This window comes from Pelodiscus sinensis, chromosome 4 (genome assembly GCF_049634645.1).
Source record: "Pelodiscus sinensis isolate JC-2024 chromosome 4, ASM4963464v1, whole genome shotgun sequence".
NCBI classification, from domain to species: Eukaryota; Metazoa; Chordata; order Testudines; family Trionychidae; genus Pelodiscus; species Pelodiscus sinensis.
The window spans coordinates 20545312-20563535 of record NC_134714.1 but is presented as its reverse complement, the minus strand read 5'-3'; the positions used below and the strand labels follow the sequence as shown (position 1 = coordinate 20563535).

Below are 18224 nucleotides of genomic sequence, written 5' to 3'. Positions count from 1 at the left end.
CTCTTGTGGAGGTTGAATTATTACGCCTGAGGGTGAGGGAATAAGGTGGTATTATAAACATGCAGGCCCACTGACAACAATTGTAGGTCCCCTCTATGATGCGGGTCCCCTCTGTCACAGTTATCCTGATGTCTGGGTCGTGATGCACTTGTCCTGCTGGCGCTTAGCAAATTGCTGCCGGCTGCACTGTTGTCATGTTTCCTGTTTTTCCCATCCAGTGAGCAATAAAATTAGTGCACCAAGGTAAGTGTGGATGTGCACCGCCAGTAGATACAAACATATCTAGCCAATTTATTTATTTATTTTAAAAAAAAAGCTACCATAAGGATAATTACTCCAGCCAGGTCAGATTAGGCATTTTACAAATCACTACTCAAAGAATTAAATTTAAATCAGAGAAATAAAAATTGTGAAATATATAGACCAGTCAAAACACACAAATAATACAGTTCAAAAATAAAATAGCATATGTGTGCATTACAGGAACTAATAACGATAATAGTACAACTGGGGGGACAGACAGGACAGAGATTGTGTCAGACACACAACCAGACAGCACTGTGAGTGTGAGTGTGACTGAGCTGGTTGCTCAAGCAAGGCAGGCAAACACTCATGCAGGTCACCCTAGACTATATATAGCAAGCTCCATATGACTTGAGTACTCCTGAGTTGTTGTTGTCTATACACCCTCTCTCTTTGGGGGACACCCAAACAGTAGCACACCCTGTACATCTAGGGTGAGGGTCCCTGGAGCAGCTGCTGTGGGGTGGAGCAACATCGAAGAGGGTCACCTGAACACATGCTGCCAAATCAGCCAGGCAGCACCTGAATTGTGCATTACTGGAGCCCCCAAGCCATTTTAAATTATCCTGTCCCCTGAGCAGTTGCTCCCTTCACTCAGGTTCCCTGCCTCGTTGGCAGGCCTGTACACACAATGCAATTAGGTCAGTATAAGCTGCCTTAAATCAACCTCACTCTATAGTGTAGACCAGGCCCAAGACGGTTCTTTTAGCTGAAATGGGAGAGACCTGTATGTTTGACACAGAACCGTTACTGCTTTTATATACCCATGGAATATACTGCATGAAAGTATAATAGCAGATGATAGTATGTGCCAGTATGGATTCAGTTCCCAAGATTCCCCTCTATCTACAATTTAGTCATGTGCTTCAACTTAAATCAACAATTCACTAACTCCCTCAGTTATTTGAACTACTGTCTCTCTTTGTTTTTGATTTTCCTGAAATATTTTGGATGAATAGCGTTAGTTGGATTTTCTTTTTCTGGTTCCCTTCATATCTTAGAATTTTTATTTACTGATCTCAGAGGGGTAGCTGTGTTAGTCTGTAGCTGCAAAAACGACAAGCATATGATAAAGTGGTTTTTACCCACAAAAAGTTTATGCCCAAATAAATCTGTTAGCCTTTAAAGCACCCCAGGGCTCCTCATTTATTTATTAAAATACTTTAAAAAGAAATGGCTATAAGATATATATTTTAAGGGATTGTCTCATTTATTGTTAATTTTAACTACTGCTCTGGAAAGCAAAAAATAGTTTATTCAGAAAATGAGAACTTAGCAAACAATTCATGCACACTCCTTTTGTTATATATTGTGTTCTTGTAGTCTATTGTGTACACTCTACTTAAATCAGCTTGATTTGATTCCGGTTTGTGACTACTTCAAAATTAAAAATATTTTAAGTATGTATTTTTCCTTTAAGTTGTGTGTGAAATTTTCTTATTTATCTGCGAGCATTTAAATGTGTTTAAAATAGTGGTTTGATCTGCTTCAATATTTTACAGATTGTTTAAATGATTTTATTTGTACTAAAAGACCTATTTATGTATCTGATGGCATTACCTCTTCCGTATCTAATGCCTATAGTTTTTCAGTAGAAAAACATTTGTTACATTGTGACAAATCAATATTTCTCTGGAATAGGTAGCAATACAAATTAGTTTGTAGGCCAGTTACAAAATGTCAGACATTGACGGTTTAAACTGCAATCCTTTTCAGTTTTGTTGCATTCTGTGTCCTTCAGACATTCCTATAGTCACGTTGAATTGTGTTTCCTTTATATTTTGGAATTAATCCAGGGACCTGTTATGCAAGGATTGAAGAAAACTTCAATGTCTTAGATATGAAGTTTAAATTGGGGCTTGCTTCATCATGTTAATTGGTGTTTACTTGGATGGTTTTTACAATGAAGACCCCGTTTTTTATTTTCACCTCAAGTTAAAATAGGGATTTCCATCATCGTTATATTTTATACATTTAGATGAACTATGTATATATTACACTCTGAGACTACAACCTTAATTACAAGATCCTTTAATCTAGAGATGTGGTGCTGTAAATGAGTAAACTGATACACACAGCTCCCCCCTCCCTCACTGCTGCCTCATATTATCGACTTGGATTAATCAATAAGGGTACGTGGGAACTGCTGCTTGTGGGGAGCCTGCATAAAAACCAGCTTCCCACAAGCATTGGGTCCTGCTGCCTCTGATACCCTTGTAAAAAGTACCCGCTGAAAATTTCAATTTCAGATCATGTAATGGTTTTTTAACTGTGGATAAGGCTTAAGACAGTCCATCTCTGTGTTGTAGCAGATGTTTTTCTAATAGAAATCTGAGAGGAATTCAGGTCTTTTTTTAAAGGAAGGCATGTGGCTTATTTTTTACCATAAGCAATTGAAAAACTAATATTTTGCCTACATTCAGGCACTCAGCTAATTCTTTAAGTCTTTCTTTTCTCATTGAGATTGATATAGTAGTAAATCACTCTTTTGGTCTCTTGCCATGAGCCTTTTGCAAAAATGAAAATGTAGTGCTGTCTATAATTATTTACAGGGCTCGCCGAACTGCAGTGAGCCCCGCTCGCCATCCTTGCAGTCTTCCAGGTTAGAATCTACTCACCCTGGGCGAGTAGATTGTATAATTAGTCGAGCCCTGATTATTCATGTGAAAAATCATAACTAAAAACTGAAAACTCAAATTTAGGTCAAATTTTTGACATTTCTGTAGCTCACTACCATTTATGTAACTCTTACAATTACAGAACCAATCCTAAATTTTGAGTTGACTAGCTAGGGTTTTAAGATACTCAGCGGTTCTCATTTAATCATTGATACATTTCAATTGCAGGCGAGGTATTTGACTATTTGGTTGCACATGGAAGAATGAAGGAAAAGGAAGCAAGAGCTAAATTTAGACAGGTATGTATAATACATTGACAAATCCACCTCCTCTACTTTAGCAATAAAACACATGGAAAAAAATATCTGATGGTGAGCAAAACAAATGTTTTCTATGACGCTTTCAAGCATGTTCTATATTTCTGACTTTGTTGCATTAAATAACAGGGATAAACTAATAAATGCCAATAGAAGGTGAATCTAGAGTGCTAAAATATATAACTACGAAGATAGGGATATCAGCAGTATAACATGTGATTTTGTTTAATCCTGTGCCAGTGTTTCAGAAATACTTTGACACATAACATCATAAACAATAATGAATATGGGATAATAAACTGACAATTTATTGCAAATGTGCTGTTATTCCACACTCTTTATTTTCCTTACCAGCTTTTGTTAATCTATTCTATGGCACAGCATCTATGGACAGTGATATAAGAAAAAAAATCAGGAGTTAACTTTTAAAAAAAATCTGATAGTAGAGTAAGCCCAACAGTTGAAGGGGATCATATAATTTTACGCGCTAACATTGCAGTTATGTTAAGGAAATTTTGTAATAGAAATAGACACCTTTATGTTTCTCTGTTCTTGAATAAAATAGTATGTCCACTATTTGTTATTTGGGAATTAGTGGAAATGTATGAATAACTGGATTTGGGTTTTTTGTTTTGTTTTTGCTGTTTCTGATATTTTAATGTGTGTAATGTGCAGAAAAGTTTAAATGGATACAAATAATAACCTAACTAAAATACAGGCAGTCCCTGGGTTACGTACAAGATAGGGACTGTAGGTTTGTTCTTAAGTTGAATCTGTATGTAAGTCGGAACTGGCATCCAGATTCAGCCGCTGTTGAAACTGATCAGCGGCTGACTACAGGAAGCCCGAGGCAGAGTTGCTCTGCCCCGGGCTTCCTGGAATCAGCCGCTGATCAGTTTCAACAGGCTGAATCTGGACGCCAGTTCTTACATACAGATTCAATTTAAGAACCCCAGGGGTCCCCAAGTCAGTTGCTGCTGAAACTGATAAGCGGCTGATTCCAGGAAGCCCGGGGCAGAGCAACTCTGCCTCGGGCTTCCTGTAGTCAGCGCTGGTCAGTTTCAGCAGCGGCTGACTTGGGGACGCCTGGGGCAGAGCAGCTTGGGTGCTGCTGGGTTGCTCCAGTAGCGCCGCTCCTCGGCACTACTGGAGCAACCCAGCAGCACCCAAGCTGCTCTGCCCCAGGCGTCCTGATTCAGTCACTGCTGAAACTCACCAGCAGTGGCTGAATCAGGACGCCTGGGACAGAGCAGCTGGGGTGGTGCCGGGTTGGTCCAGTAGCGCCCAGAGCAGCACTACCGGACCAACCGGCAGCGCCCCAGCTGCTGTACCACAGGCGTCCGGAGCAAAGCCGCGGAGCACGGGGGCAGCGGGACAGCCCAGACACGCTGCGGCTGTCCTGCTGCCCGCATGCTCAGCGGCTTTGCTCCCCGTCTCCCTGGTCTGCTGGTCTCCAGCAGACCAGGGAAACGGGGAGCAAAGCCGCGGAACCAGCAGGAAACCAGCAGACCAGGGAGACGGGGAGCAAAGCCTCTGAGGACGCTGGCAGCGGGACAGCTGCGGCGCGTCTGGGCTGTCCGCTGCCCGCGTGCTCCCCAGCTTTGCTCCCCATTTCCCTGGTCTGGGGAGACGTGGAGCAAAGCCGCAGAGCACGCGGGCAGCGGACAGCCCAGACGCGCCGCGGCTGTCCCGCTGCCGGCGTCCTCAGAGGCTTTGCTTCCCGTCTCCCTGGTCTGCTTGTCTTCAGCAGACCAGGGAGACGGGTAGCAAATCCCGTTCGTAACTGCGGATCCGACATAAGTCGGATCCGCGTAACTCGGGGACTGCCTGTAAACGTGATAGTCGCAGTAAAATCTAATAGGAAGAACAAACAGTATTATTTAGGACAGTGTAACCCATTATGAGGCGGTGAAAATAAAATCAGTAACGAAAGCACTATTTCTCTCATCATTTGAATCCTCCTTTCAGTATCCTTCTTAATCTTTTGCATGATCTGACTGGCAGAGTTCATATCCCACATTCATTATTGTTTGAATAGTGTATGGATTAGCAAGCAATAAGAACCATTTCTGCCCCTCATTCACAAAATCCTGCGGTGTGTTTTTCTTTAACAGACTGTTTTCCAGGCACATATTCTTAGATTCAGAAAGATCGAAAAATCTCCCCTTTAAGTTCAGGGATTTTTGTGTGTTGCTTTTGCCCTATATACCTCGCAATCACATGATACTAGCTTCTGCAATTGTCATTTCCCATTTCAGATGCTGGACTGTACCATTTTTCTAAATCTGAAAGGTTTTCCTTCAAATTCAGACCTAGTAGTTAAATCAAGTTTTTCTAAGATTCAAAAGCATCGGGGGAATTTTCTCCCTGCTGGCAGGCCTAATACTAATTTTCAGCTGTCAAATATGGGTCACCAGTATATTCACTCTTCCTCATTGCTATCATTATTGTTCTTAATCAGAAGATTCTTTTTGGAAATGTTCTGTCACCTACTTCATTTTGTTACTTCACCTACAATGTTGTGTTCAGTTTATTCTTCAATCTTGGTTGTTTTTTTCGAGTCCACTGACTCTCTGAAAGGGAATGTGAACCAGAAGTCATCAAGGCTCTTATTTAAGTCTTTTTTAAAATTATTTTTCTGCATTTCTATAATAAACTCCCATACCTACAGTGTGCTCCTGTACCCTCCCTCCCACCCACACCCTCTACCCTGCTCCTGCATCCCTCTTCCAGACTCCAAGCCCTCACCCTCACCTGGACCCTTCCCCCCTCCTTTCAGGGCCCATACCCAGCCCTCTTCTGTACACTTCCTCCCTTCCAGATCCCTCCTGCACTCTCTGCTCTACCCAGATTCCCTGCCCTCAGCCCACTCCAACACCCTACCTCTTGCCCAGACCCCCCCATCCACTCTATAGCAGCCTCCTCCTGTGTACTGAGCCCTCATTTTTGTCCCCATCCCAGAACACCACAAAATCTACTATCTCCAGTCCACTAGACTCGAGTTTGGAGCCTGAGACTAGGCAGGTGAATGTCCCTTCAGCATGGATCTAAAATCCTTAACAACAAAGACTTGTTGCTCCTAGGGCCATAGAGTATGCATACCAAAGAAATAATATTATTTGTGGTCAAGGATTTTAGATTCATGCTGAAATTGCCCTTCTGGACAAGTTTTTAAATTGGACAAATGTGCAATGCTTTACTTCCAACATAAGCTGGATACAGAAAGGGCAGCTACAGAAATGGAGAGAAATTAAAAGTAAACAAGAGATAACATACAGCTGAAGCCAGGATCAATATTATGGGACTCCCCAGCTGACCCCAGATTCTGTGCTGCGCTGCTGCATTGAAACGCTGCGAGGAGCCCAGCGTCGGGCTCCTTGCAGCATTTCAAAGTGGCAGCTCCGCATGGAGCCCGGATTGTCTGGGGGACTCCCCCACTGACCCATGGTGTTTCAAAGAGGCAGTGGGGCACGAAGCCTGGGTTCAGTGGGAGAATCTCCAGCTGACCCCGGGCTCTACGTAGCGTTTTTGCCTTTGAAGTGTAGCAACAACCCTAGGGCTATTGCTGCACTTCAAAGGCAGAGGCGCCCTATTGACTAATCAAATAGTCGATGCAAAATGCTTCGACTATTCGATTAGTCTAGGGGTTCCCAAACTTTTTGACACGGGGACCAGTAAATCCATTCACGAACTTTTGGAGGACCGGTAATGTCTATTTGCATATTCATTAATCAAATGATGAATATTCAGATAAGTTTCTGGTCCTCCCAAAACCCCCAGTGCCAGCTTTAGCAAAGCTTTTGATATGGTAACCCACAATATTCTTGCCAGCAAGTTAAGGAATATGGATTGGATAAATGGACTGTAAGACAGACAGAAAGCTGGTTATACCAGGGTTTCCCAAACATTTTACTTCAGTTGGAACCCCTTTTTTTTTTTCAGTACTGCTTTTTGCAGCCCAAAAATATAAACACATAAAAAACAAACTGAGAAAATACCAGACATATAACATGTCTGGTATTTTCTCATTAGGTAAGTTGTATTATTACTAAATGTATCAGTTCGTAGTTTCGAACTGCCTTGCTAGTAAATGTGCTCAGGCTGCATGAGTGTGTCTACCAGCCAGACAGTTCGCAACTACTTGAGGGATGTGTGTGGGGACAATAGAATCCCCGGGCCGGACTAACCCATGCTTTGTGCTTTGCGGTGAGGAGGAGGGAATGGGGGTAGCGCCCCAAGATCTACATATGGCCTGGTCAGTCCCACTCCCCGCAGGCCGATTCATTCCTCCTCCCTGCTCCCCCCCGCTGTGCCTCTGGCCAGCCCCACTTCCCCCAACCCCCTCCCGGGCAGCCAGTTCTCCCCCGCTTCTCCTCCCAATCTCCCTTGGCCAGCCCCGCTGCCTGCATCCAGCCCTCCTTCCAGCGGCCACTTCTCTCTTCCCCCCTTTCCCTCCCCCAATCTTCCCCGGCCAGCTCCCTGCCCCCAACCTCGCATCCCCTGGCAGCCCTATTTCCACCAGCCTCCCAATCTCCCCAGCCTGCCCTGATTCCCCCATCCAGTGCTGCTTCCGGTGGCCAGCTCTCCCCTCCTCCTCACCCCAGAATCCCCTGGCACCTGCACCTTCCCTTAGCCCTGCACCCTCCTGGTGCCTCCCCCTTCCCTTACTGCCCCTGCCCCCTTTTTCCCCTAATACCCACCCCCTCACCACTTTCTGCCCCATTCCCCTCCTTCCCCTCTGTGCCCTCACACATGACTTGCTCCATCCTGGTCTTCCTCATGCCCACCCCTTCTTTCAAGCCTTCTCCCAGCACTTCCTCCTCCAGCCCCCAATGCCCTTCCCCTCTCCTCTCCTCTCCTAGCATCACCCTGTCCACCCTCCCACTGACACCTCCCCTCCTGCCCTTTCCCTCATTGTCTGCACTTGGCCCCCTGGCATTTATCTCTCTCTCCTGCACCCTGTCCTTTGGTGCCTTCCCTGCCGCCCAAGCCCGTTCCCTACCTTCTGCCTTCCACACTGCGGGGCCAGAGGCCTCGCTCAGGCCCCGGAGGCAGCGTGGCCCTGCCACCTGCCTCCAAAGAGTTTTAAAATCCCGGGCCGTGATATCACGTCACGCCCGGGCGTCCTCCCCGCCCACGTGCAACGCCGCACATGGGTGAGGAGGAGCCGCGCACGGCGGGGATGCTCTGGGGGCGGGGTGGGAGGACGTGCGGGGGTGCTGGCGTGGGGGCCTGGGCCTGCTCCAGGCAGAGCTGGGGGAGAGACCCAGCTCCACATATTGGTGGAGCAGGGCCCCCAGCTCTGTAACTCGCCGGCACTTCTGAGTTCAGGGGCGCGGGGCCCAAATCGGCCTAAGGCTGGCCCTGCCGGCAGCCACCAGGCATGGTGAGGCCCAGTATTTTTTTCCCGCGGCCCGGTACCAGGCCGTGGCCCATAGTTTGGGAAATGCTGGATTAGTCAATTACCCAGTACTTAACATCCTGAGTTCATAATATTAAAAAATAAATTGAAGGTATACAATAGCTTTTAGAATGTCCTACTAATCATAAAGTCCTTTTGAGTGAGCATTTTCCATCATGGCAGCGGTTCCCAACCTTTTTTATACCGGGGACTGGCAAACCCATTCACAAACTTTTGGCAGACAGGCAACATTTTATTTGCATATTCATTATGCAAACAGTGACTGTCCAAATATGCAACTAAAATGTTACCATTCTGCCAAAAGTTTGTGAATAGGTTTGCCAATCCCCGGTATAAAAAGCCTCGGCCCCCGGAATTCTCCTGAAAAACTTCCTAACTGTCAAGATGATTAAACACTGGCATAAATTGCCTAGGGAGGTTGTGGAATCTCCATCACTGGAGATATTTAAGAGCACATTATACAGACATCTATCAGGGAGGATATAGTCTGTGCTTGGTCCTGCCATGAGGGTAGGGGACTGAACTTGATGATCTCTCAAGGTCCCTTCCAGCTCTAATATTCTGTGATTCTAAGAACAATACTTTGGAACATGCTCAGCTTTCTTGCTGTCCAAGTTTTTTCTCTAATTTGAAATAGTTTTGATTGGCTGATTATGCTGCAGTATATAGCTTGTTTATTTATGCATATCAGGCATGCTTGACAAGTGAAGCATGAAAGGGTGCACATGCCAAAAATATAACCTTGCTCTTTTAGTTTGCATTTTCAGCTGCCTTTATGCCTCTCAGAGCAAATATTTGTACTTTAAAGATGATTTGGATTCCTCATATCATTTAGTTCCATTATCTACCCTCAGGCCTCTGGGTTGGTCTGTTCTTATCCTAACTCAGCAGAAAAATTCTCCAGTTTGTGAAATGTATGTAAAAATATAGTGTAGAAATGGGGAACCAAGTTTTTTGCCTTTTGGAAAACAAGCAGATTAGTTAGCTCACCTGCCCCTTTACTCTTCCTCTGCTTCATTAGTTGTTCGTAAGTGGCTTTTGTTAATATTTCTACCTCTTCTCTGAATAACTCTAGAAATAGGGCTATTTCTGTCCATAATGATATTTAAATTTGGGCAGATGTAAAGGCAAATTTATAGCTGTATAGGCCTCTCAAAACTTCCACAAAATAAAGGGACCCAGCACAGAGAAAACTATAAATAAAAACATTTTTGGTATAGTTCCTCATTGAACTTGGGTACCTTTTCTCCATACTGAAACAAAAAACAGGACTATGTAGCACTTTAAAGACTTAACAAGATGGTTTATTGGGTGATGAGCTTTCGTGGGCCAGACCCACTTCCTCAGATCAAATACTGTTGTTAGTCTGCTTCCCTTTCTCATGGCTACCCTTTCCTTTCCTTTCCTTTCCTTTCCTTTCCTTTCCTTTCCTTTCCTTTCCTTTCCTTTCCTTTCCTTTCCTTTCCTTTCCTTTCCTTTCTAAACTATCTCACTGTTTCAGCCCCTAAATTAGTGTATGATGTGTCAAATAAGACAGTGTAATATATAATTTTTTTCTACAGCTTTACATATATTGGTCACAGCGTATTTTGGAGAATAGTACTCTGTAAATGCCACTGTCCATGAATGCCTTGTTTAAGTCATTCACTATGACCTTATATCAACCTCCATGCCAAGTTGCAGAAAAAATGTTCTGTATTTAAGATATGTGATCATTAAATTACTGTATTATATACATCTAAGTCAGAGTTCCTTCATGCCCGCTTTATTATGCAATTCCTAGCATAAAGTGCAAAATAAATTAGGTAGGATGTAGTCAGATCCTTGCTTGACTCATGATGGAGAAACCTACAGTAATTTGATTGCATAACTAACTTATCAAATAAGTTGTTGCTGTTACTTGAATAACAACCATTCCCCTCAAAGTATCTCTCAAAAAAATCTTCAGGAAGAAACTGGATAATTTCAGTCCAGCAAAGAAAATTTCAGATAGTTATGAATGTGTAAAGACACTCAAAGAAAACTTTTCCACAACCTTAATAAGTGAGCCCCCCTCCCTCTAATCAACCATGCAGAGAATTTCATTGTTCTCCAAAGTGTAATAGAAGCCAGTAGGTTGAATAAATAAGCTTACATTTAATTATGCTTTTAGTGACTTTATTCTGAATGTGGTGGCCATTATGGTTGGTTGTGTGAGTCTGAATGTGCACTTGTTAATTTTAGCAACTAATATTGAAATTTCTGATTATACATCTGTTTCTTTGAGGTGTCACTTATATAATTGGGCCTGTTTTCTATCCAGATAGTATCTGCAGTGCAGTACTGCCATCAAAAGCATATTGTACATAGAGATCTCAAGGTGAGTAGAAAAAAAAACCAAAACCCTACCGAAGCGTGTAGGCAGTAATTTCATTAGCTAAGTCTAGTATTCTTTTTGCCTATAAGGTTTAGAGTTAAAATCTTTTCCTTAGCTCACAGGAGGTTTTAGATGCTATGAAAATATATTAAATATAGAGCAGGTTTATTTTTTTAAATGGGGATGGAGTAAATGGGATATGTCTCAATGTAATGAATTGGATGGCATTGGTGGAGCTTCTGACCTTTTGGTCACTAATTAAAATATAGCTCAGTTTTGTAATGATAAAAAATTACAGTTGTGTAACAAATGTAAAATGCTTGGTGGTTCTTATTTACAGTATTAGACAAAACAAAAAACCCACCATCATGAGGTGGCTTTCCTTAGGTTTGGTGCACGTTGGTGTGGCATTTTCAGGGAACTTGTGCTGTTCCTTGTACTATAATTGTATAAGATTGCATTTCTGTTTCACATATTTCATAAATCTTATTTTTACTTGATACTAAAAGAAAGATTTTATATACTACACACTTCGTAAGCGTTATCATATAAAATGTAGGATTTGAGTGTTTCATTTTTGTCTTGTTATATGGAAACATTATCGGTTACAGAAATACTAAATAATTTTCCGTGAAGTAGCCAAGGAGATGATACATGTGACTAGCTTTATTTAGTGTAACAGTTGCCATAAATCTGAAGGTAATAACTTAGATTTTAAAATATATATGAAAATTAATAATTTTGTGAAGATATTTAGCTATGTTCAATAAAGAAATTTATTTACACTTTTGGCTTTTGGAATGAATCTCAGATTTGAATAGCTTTTGTAGAAAAACCTTAAATGTACATAATACAATATTTTTCTTTTCTTCCTCCCAGGCTGAAAATCTATTGCTAGATGCAGATATGAACATTAAAATAGCAGACTTTGGTTTTAGCAATGAGTTTACTGTTGGAAATAAACTGGACACATTTTGTGGCAGCCCGCCATATGCTGCTCCAGAGCTCTTCCAAGGCAAGAAATATGATGGACCTGAAGTAGATGTTTGGAGTTTAGGTGTTATTCTTTACACTCTTGTGAGCGGATCTCTTCCTTTTGATGGACAGAACTTAAAGGTATATTACTTAAACTTTATCGATAATACTGGCTGCTGTAACAATTGAAGAGTATTTTAAACTATGCCTTTTTTAAATAATTTGCTTCCTTTCTCCCAAGGAACTGAGAGAAAGAGTACTAAGGGGAAAATATAGGATCCCTTTCTACATGTCAACAGACTGTGAAAACCTCCTCAAACGTTTTCTGGTGCTAAACCCAACTAAAAGAGGCACTCTAGAGGTAATAGCATGAATAAAATGCTTTCAGACAAAATAGTAAATAATTCAATTTAATTAATTAATTTTAATTAATTTGCCATTCTTGGTTTGTACCAATATTTGTTACCACTCCTTCCCTCCATTAGTATGTATTTAACTTCTGTTAATATTTGCTGCCCCGAGGTTTCTAATTTGCATTTTGGGTGAGTTTTTGACACAAATGTGATAAAATTGCAGCGAAGACAGTTTCTTTTGTGCATATGCAATCCAATCCAAGCTCTTAAATGGTTGCCTACTTACATGAGTACTCTTGCCATACATCTTGCCTTGGGGGAGATAGCTCAGTGGTTTGAGCATTGGCTTGCTAAACCCAGGGTTGTGAGTTCAATCCTTGCAGAGGCCATTTAGGGATTTGGGGCAAAAATTTGTCAGGAATGGTACTTGTTCCTGCTGTCAAGGTCCCTTCTAGTTCTAGGAGATAGGCAATCTCCATTAATTTACTTTAAATTTAAAATTTTAATTTAATTTAATCTGGTTTAGGTGGGCAAATCCATAATGTGTGAAGAAATCGGTATTTTGTGCAAGCAACCCTAATTTGCATGCACATAAAAAATGTTTTGCCTACATTGGGAAGTCACTTGAAAAGTGCACCTATCTTTGAAAACTTGACCTTTATCTTTATTTCCTTAGTTAACTGAAAGCACCACAGTGTCACTCTTGTAAACTGTAGTTTTGGGCTTTCAGAATGTACTACAGAATTCTACAGTAAGATATCTTGATGATATATAGGAGGAAGACTTACATGAAGAGGAGTTCCTGATTTTTCCCTTCAAATTAGGGCATTATGGCTAGGCATGTTTTACATTTTAGTGCGTTCCTATGAAAGTCTGTGACTTCCTAAATAGTTCAACATTAGAGACAGGTTAAAATCTGTTTGAATTTTCTTAACTGTAATGCTTTTAAACTCGTGCTTAATATTATTGGCTTCTTTCTTTTGTATTCTTTGTCAATACTTTATGCTTTACTTCAACTCTTGGAGAACTGTCATGTTCCCAAGTGAGTAATATTTAGGATAGAGAAGTCTATTAGAAGTTTTGTGGCTGAAAGAGTGCATTGGTGTACAAAGACAAGTGAAGGTTTCCTGGATGAGGATAGTTTCCTGCATACAGATTCTTGTCTGGAAGAAGTTTTTATCTGATCTCTTTCCTGAGCTCTCACTGCAACCAATCTCTATACTTTGTAGTCAACTTGAACCTTTGTCCTAGAATACAGCTAATAGGAAGTGGCCTGTCTAGGAACACAATCCAGGAAGGTGAGGAAGGGGACCAGTAATAAGGATGGCTATCTTCAAATATGAGTTGGGAATTATGTGGAACTTTCTGGAAAAGAATGATGGCTAGAATTAGAAGAGGACTTAGAACTTTAAACCAGAGTCTGGGTTTGCTTGTCTTCAATTCTTCAATGCTGTTAAGTTTTTGATAGATAGGACTTTGACTTCTCAGTGTCTTCTTTTGTTTACAAGAAAATAGTTACCAAACAACCTATCTTTATAGCAAATCATGAAGGACCGGTGGATCAATGCAGGGCATGAAGAGGATGAGCTAAAACCTTTCGTTGAACCAGAACTAGACATCTCGGACCAGAAGAGAATAGGTAATTCAGTGTTTTCCACTATGTCTGCAGTTAACACACAGTGTTTTGAGTTTATGTACTGTGTGTTAGGCATTTGAAAAACAACGTCAATGTCTAATTAAATACTGACATTATTCCTGCATTTAGAGGTTTTGTTCCATTGTTAGAAAAAAAATAGGTGGCTCTTTGAGCATGTTCCTGTGGGAGTCCCACTCCAGGTGACAGCGCATCTTGGCATCATTGATTGGAGATCCTTGGTGGTAGTGCCCGGTTCTGGGGGCGGGAGGTGGGAGGGTGTGTGTGTGTGTGTTCCCGGTTCGGGGGGCGGGGTGGGGGTGTGTGTGTGTGTGTGTGTGTGTGCGCGCGTGCGTACAATTGGTGTCTTGTGGCAGTGTCTATATTTGTTTGGCATATGCACATCCCGATCCCCTCAGTTCCTTTTCAGCCATCCTCTGCTGAAGACAGAACTTAGAACAGTTCTGCACCTCTTTTCTAATTCAGAATATAGAATAAATTATGTAAATATAGAATGTTACATAAAAAGTACATCCAAGTCTCCCCTTCCCTCAGGAAAATTATATTTAAAAATATATATTTTTTCCATTCTCAATCTCTTCCTTCAAGCATGACCTCATAGGATAGCCTTAAAACATGCTAGGCTTCCCTGGTTTTAAAAAATGCAACTCCTGCAAGTATGTCATGCTGCATTCAGATGGACATGCCCTCTGCAACATATGTCTTGGTGAGCTGCACATTCCTGCCAAATGTGTCCATTGCAACAACCTTAAACCAGTCACTGGAAAACAATCCTCAATTTTGAAGGCTTGGTTGAGGGTCTGGGTAGCCACTCCTTACCCACATTCACCTGTCCATTTGGCCACTGCCTCAAGAGATTCCTGCATACTTGGCAACAAGTCTCACAAGATTGCTGGGTACTCAAAATAGTGTAATCCAGCTACTCTATCCCCTATATTTCACCCACACCCCTTATCTTTCCCCTTCCCCATACCTCTTAAGGGACCTCTCTCACAGGCGCCTTCTTCAAATAGAGGTAACTCACCTTCTTCAGCTAGATGCCATGGAACATGTTCCTCCACAACACTGAGGGAAAGGGTTTTACTCACTATTTCCTGACCTGAAAGAAAAATGGAGGATGGCAACCCATCCTAATCTGCCATGACTCAATAAATTGGAACTCTCCCAAAGATTCAAGATGATCCCTTTGGGCACAATAATACTCATACTGGAACAAAGCAATTGGTTCTCAGCCTTTAAGATGTATTCATCCAGCACACAGAAGATTTGCCGCTTTATAGTGCAACGTGAGCACTTCCAGTATAGAGTGCTCACATTTGGACTTACCACAACACCAAGAGTGTTTTCAAAGACTCTTGCTGTGTTCACAGCTCACCTCCACAAGTGAGGAATTGAATTCTTTCTGTACCTCAACAATTGCCTTATTAAAAGCCAGTCTTACGAGGAGACTCAATTGGCCACTTGAGTTACCATTTCTCTTTTCTACACTCTAGTGCTCTAGATAAATATCCAAAAGTCCACTGTCATTTCAGCTCAACAAATAGAAGTAATTGGAGCTCTCCTAGATTTGACCATTGCCAGCTCCTCTCTCCCAAATGCCAGATTCCTCACCATCACACACCTCATATCAGCAGTCTCTATCTGCCCCAGGTAAAAGCCAGAATGTGCCTACAACTTCTAGATGATGTGCTGGCCACCACATACATGGTGCGCCGTGCCAGACTTTATATGAAGGGTCTCCAGGGCTGGCTAAGCTCAGTATGCAAACCAGCCAAGCACAACCTCCATATGATAGTAACTCCACCCCGCACTGTCTAAATTCCCTGCACTGGGGGACAACCATCTTGTTAGTCTTTTAAGTGCTACATAGTCCTGTTTTTTGTTTCTTCCAGTTCTAGTAATCTTTGATTCTATGATTCCCTTTTACCAGATCCTTCCAGCAATGATGCTCATAAGACACTTTCCTTTAGAATGAGGAGCACACTTAGACTGTACACTGCACAAGGCAGGTGGTCCTCAACAGAGACCCATCTGTATATCAACCTCCTTAGAACTCATGGCAGTCATATACACGTCTTCACTTTCTTCCTCTCATAAGTCTCAGAACGTTTTGTGTCTTGACTGATAATACAGTATGCATGTTTTACATCAACAGATGGGGGAATCACACTCACACTCCCTATGCACAGAGGCTGCCAAGCTATAGAACTGATGCATCCAACTTCACATAGACATCTCTGCCTCCTACCCCCCATGCTGCCAGAACACTACTGCTGACATCCTCACCAGACATTTTTCACACAAACATGAATGGTAGCTCAACCCCACAGTGGCACAACTCTGGAGGTCCCCAACTGTAGACCTGTTCACTACATGGTAGAACTTCAGTGTCACCGATTCTGCTCCAGTGTGGGAATTGGGACTGCATACCTAGGAGATGTGTTCCCAATTCCATGGCAGGAGACACTTACACTCACCCACTGATTCCTTCAGAGTCAGCCACAAAATCAGAATCAACAAAGCCAAGGTCATGTCACTCCTGCATGGTCCAGGCAGACATCGTATGCTTACATGCTGCGAATGTTGTTCTGCTCTTCAATAACTCTTATGAGAAGACCGGATTGCTTCTCCTTGCGCAATGGACTCATCTTTCATCCACAGTTGGTGATGTTCCATATGAAGGAATGATTACTCCATGATTCCAGGCACACAAGCTGACCTTTTTCAGAGCACGTAAAACATGTACTACTGCATAAGAGGTGAGACTTCACCTTCAGTACCTACCTATATAAATGGAAATGATTCTCCACATGATGCTCAGAGAAAAGTATTACACCCTGCAACACTCCTCTCCCCAGTGATCTGGACTATCTTTTAAGCCTCAAGAACAATGGACTCAGTTCCATCAGAGTTCATCTTGTGGCAATTAATTTTTTTCATGATAAACTGGTCGGCTTTTCCATTTTCACTCACCCTATCATGAAGCACTTCCTTAACAGATTCCAAAACCTCTACCCAGAGATACAACCCACCACAGCCACATGGGGTGTAACCACAGTCCTCTGAAGCCTTATGAAAAACTCCTTTGAACCTTTAGCCACCTGCTCCCTCCTACACAAGTCTATGAAGATAGCATTCCTTAAGGTTACCACATTGGCGAAAAGGGTAGGTAAAATAGTGCACTAATGGCTGACCTTCTGTACCCTATATTCTTCAAAGACAATATCAGTGTGTGACCGCATCCTGAATTTCTTTCAAAGATACCTCCTTTCCACCTCAATGAGCCGGTATATCTCCCTGTCTTGTACCCCAAACTCTCCAGGAAGCTACACTCCAAATGCTGGATGTCAGACAAGCACTTGCCTTCTACTTAAACAGAACTAAACCATTCTGCAAAAGCTGAGACTTTTCCTATCCATTGCCAACTGATCCAAAAGTATGGTTGTTTGTAAGCAGTGCTTATCCAAGTGAATATTATACTGTATTAGGACCAGCTATCAAGCTCAGAATCTCAAAGCCCCTGAGGGAATCACTTCATTTGGACTGTCTCTATCTCCACAGCATTTCTCCACAATGTACTTTTTCTGACATAAGGAAAGCCTTTACATGGGCATCACATCATACATTTGATAAACACGATGCCATTGTCCCACAAGCCACAACAGACACTTTATAGTCTACGCAGTACTGTCTGCTTCTACCAATTACTCCATTCCAAAGTCCCCGTCTCCCCACCATAGTGACATTGCTTGACAATCACCTGGATTTGCGCACGCACAGGGACATCAGTTGAAGAAGAAAAGGTTACTCACCTCATGCAGTAACTGAGGTTCTTTGATGCGTGTGTCCTTGTGGATGCTCTATTAATATCTTCCCTTCTACTTTGGAGTTCAACTTACAAAATTCTATGGTGGAGAAGGAATGGAGAGGATCAGGATTTGTAAGCACCAAACAGATTCGGACATTGCCACAAGACACCAACTGTAAACGTGTATCCCAGCTATGCCCTGCTACTGAAGATGTCCAATCAATGGCATTGGGATCAGTGTTCCCTTCTAAGATTTTCCATCCATGAGCAGAGTGAGTTTTGTCTTGTGCACCAATATTGAGGTCATGTGCACCGTGGCACCCAGTTTATTAACACACACACGTTCCTGGCTGCTGGAGTAGAAACCCCCTGCCAGGCAGCATATCCTGTTCCTTCCTGCCAGAGTAGACACCCCCCC

At 42.4% G+C, this 18224-nt stretch overlaps 1 protein-coding gene across 5 annotated transcripts in view; it reads left to right on the top strand.

The window, feature by feature from the left end:
- MARK3 (microtubule affinity regulating kinase 3) overlaps nucleotides 1-18224 on the top strand; it is a 114402-nt gene that overhangs the window by 52048 nt on the left and 44130 nt on the right. For all 5 annotated transcript variants that reach the window (XM_006130994.4, XM_006130993.4, XM_006130992.4 and 2 more), the window contains 5 exons: nucleotides 3150-3220; nucleotides 10963-11019; nucleotides 11896-12132; nucleotides 12233-12352; nucleotides 13884-13983. In XM_006130994.4, the coding sequence (XP_006131056.2) occupies nucleotides 3150-3220; nucleotides 10963-11019; nucleotides 11896-12132; nucleotides 12233-12352; nucleotides 13884-13983 (585 nt within the window). The remainder of the gene's footprint in view (nucleotides 1-3149; nucleotides 3221-10962; nucleotides 11020-11895; nucleotides 12133-12232; nucleotides 12353-13883; nucleotides 13984-18224) is intronic.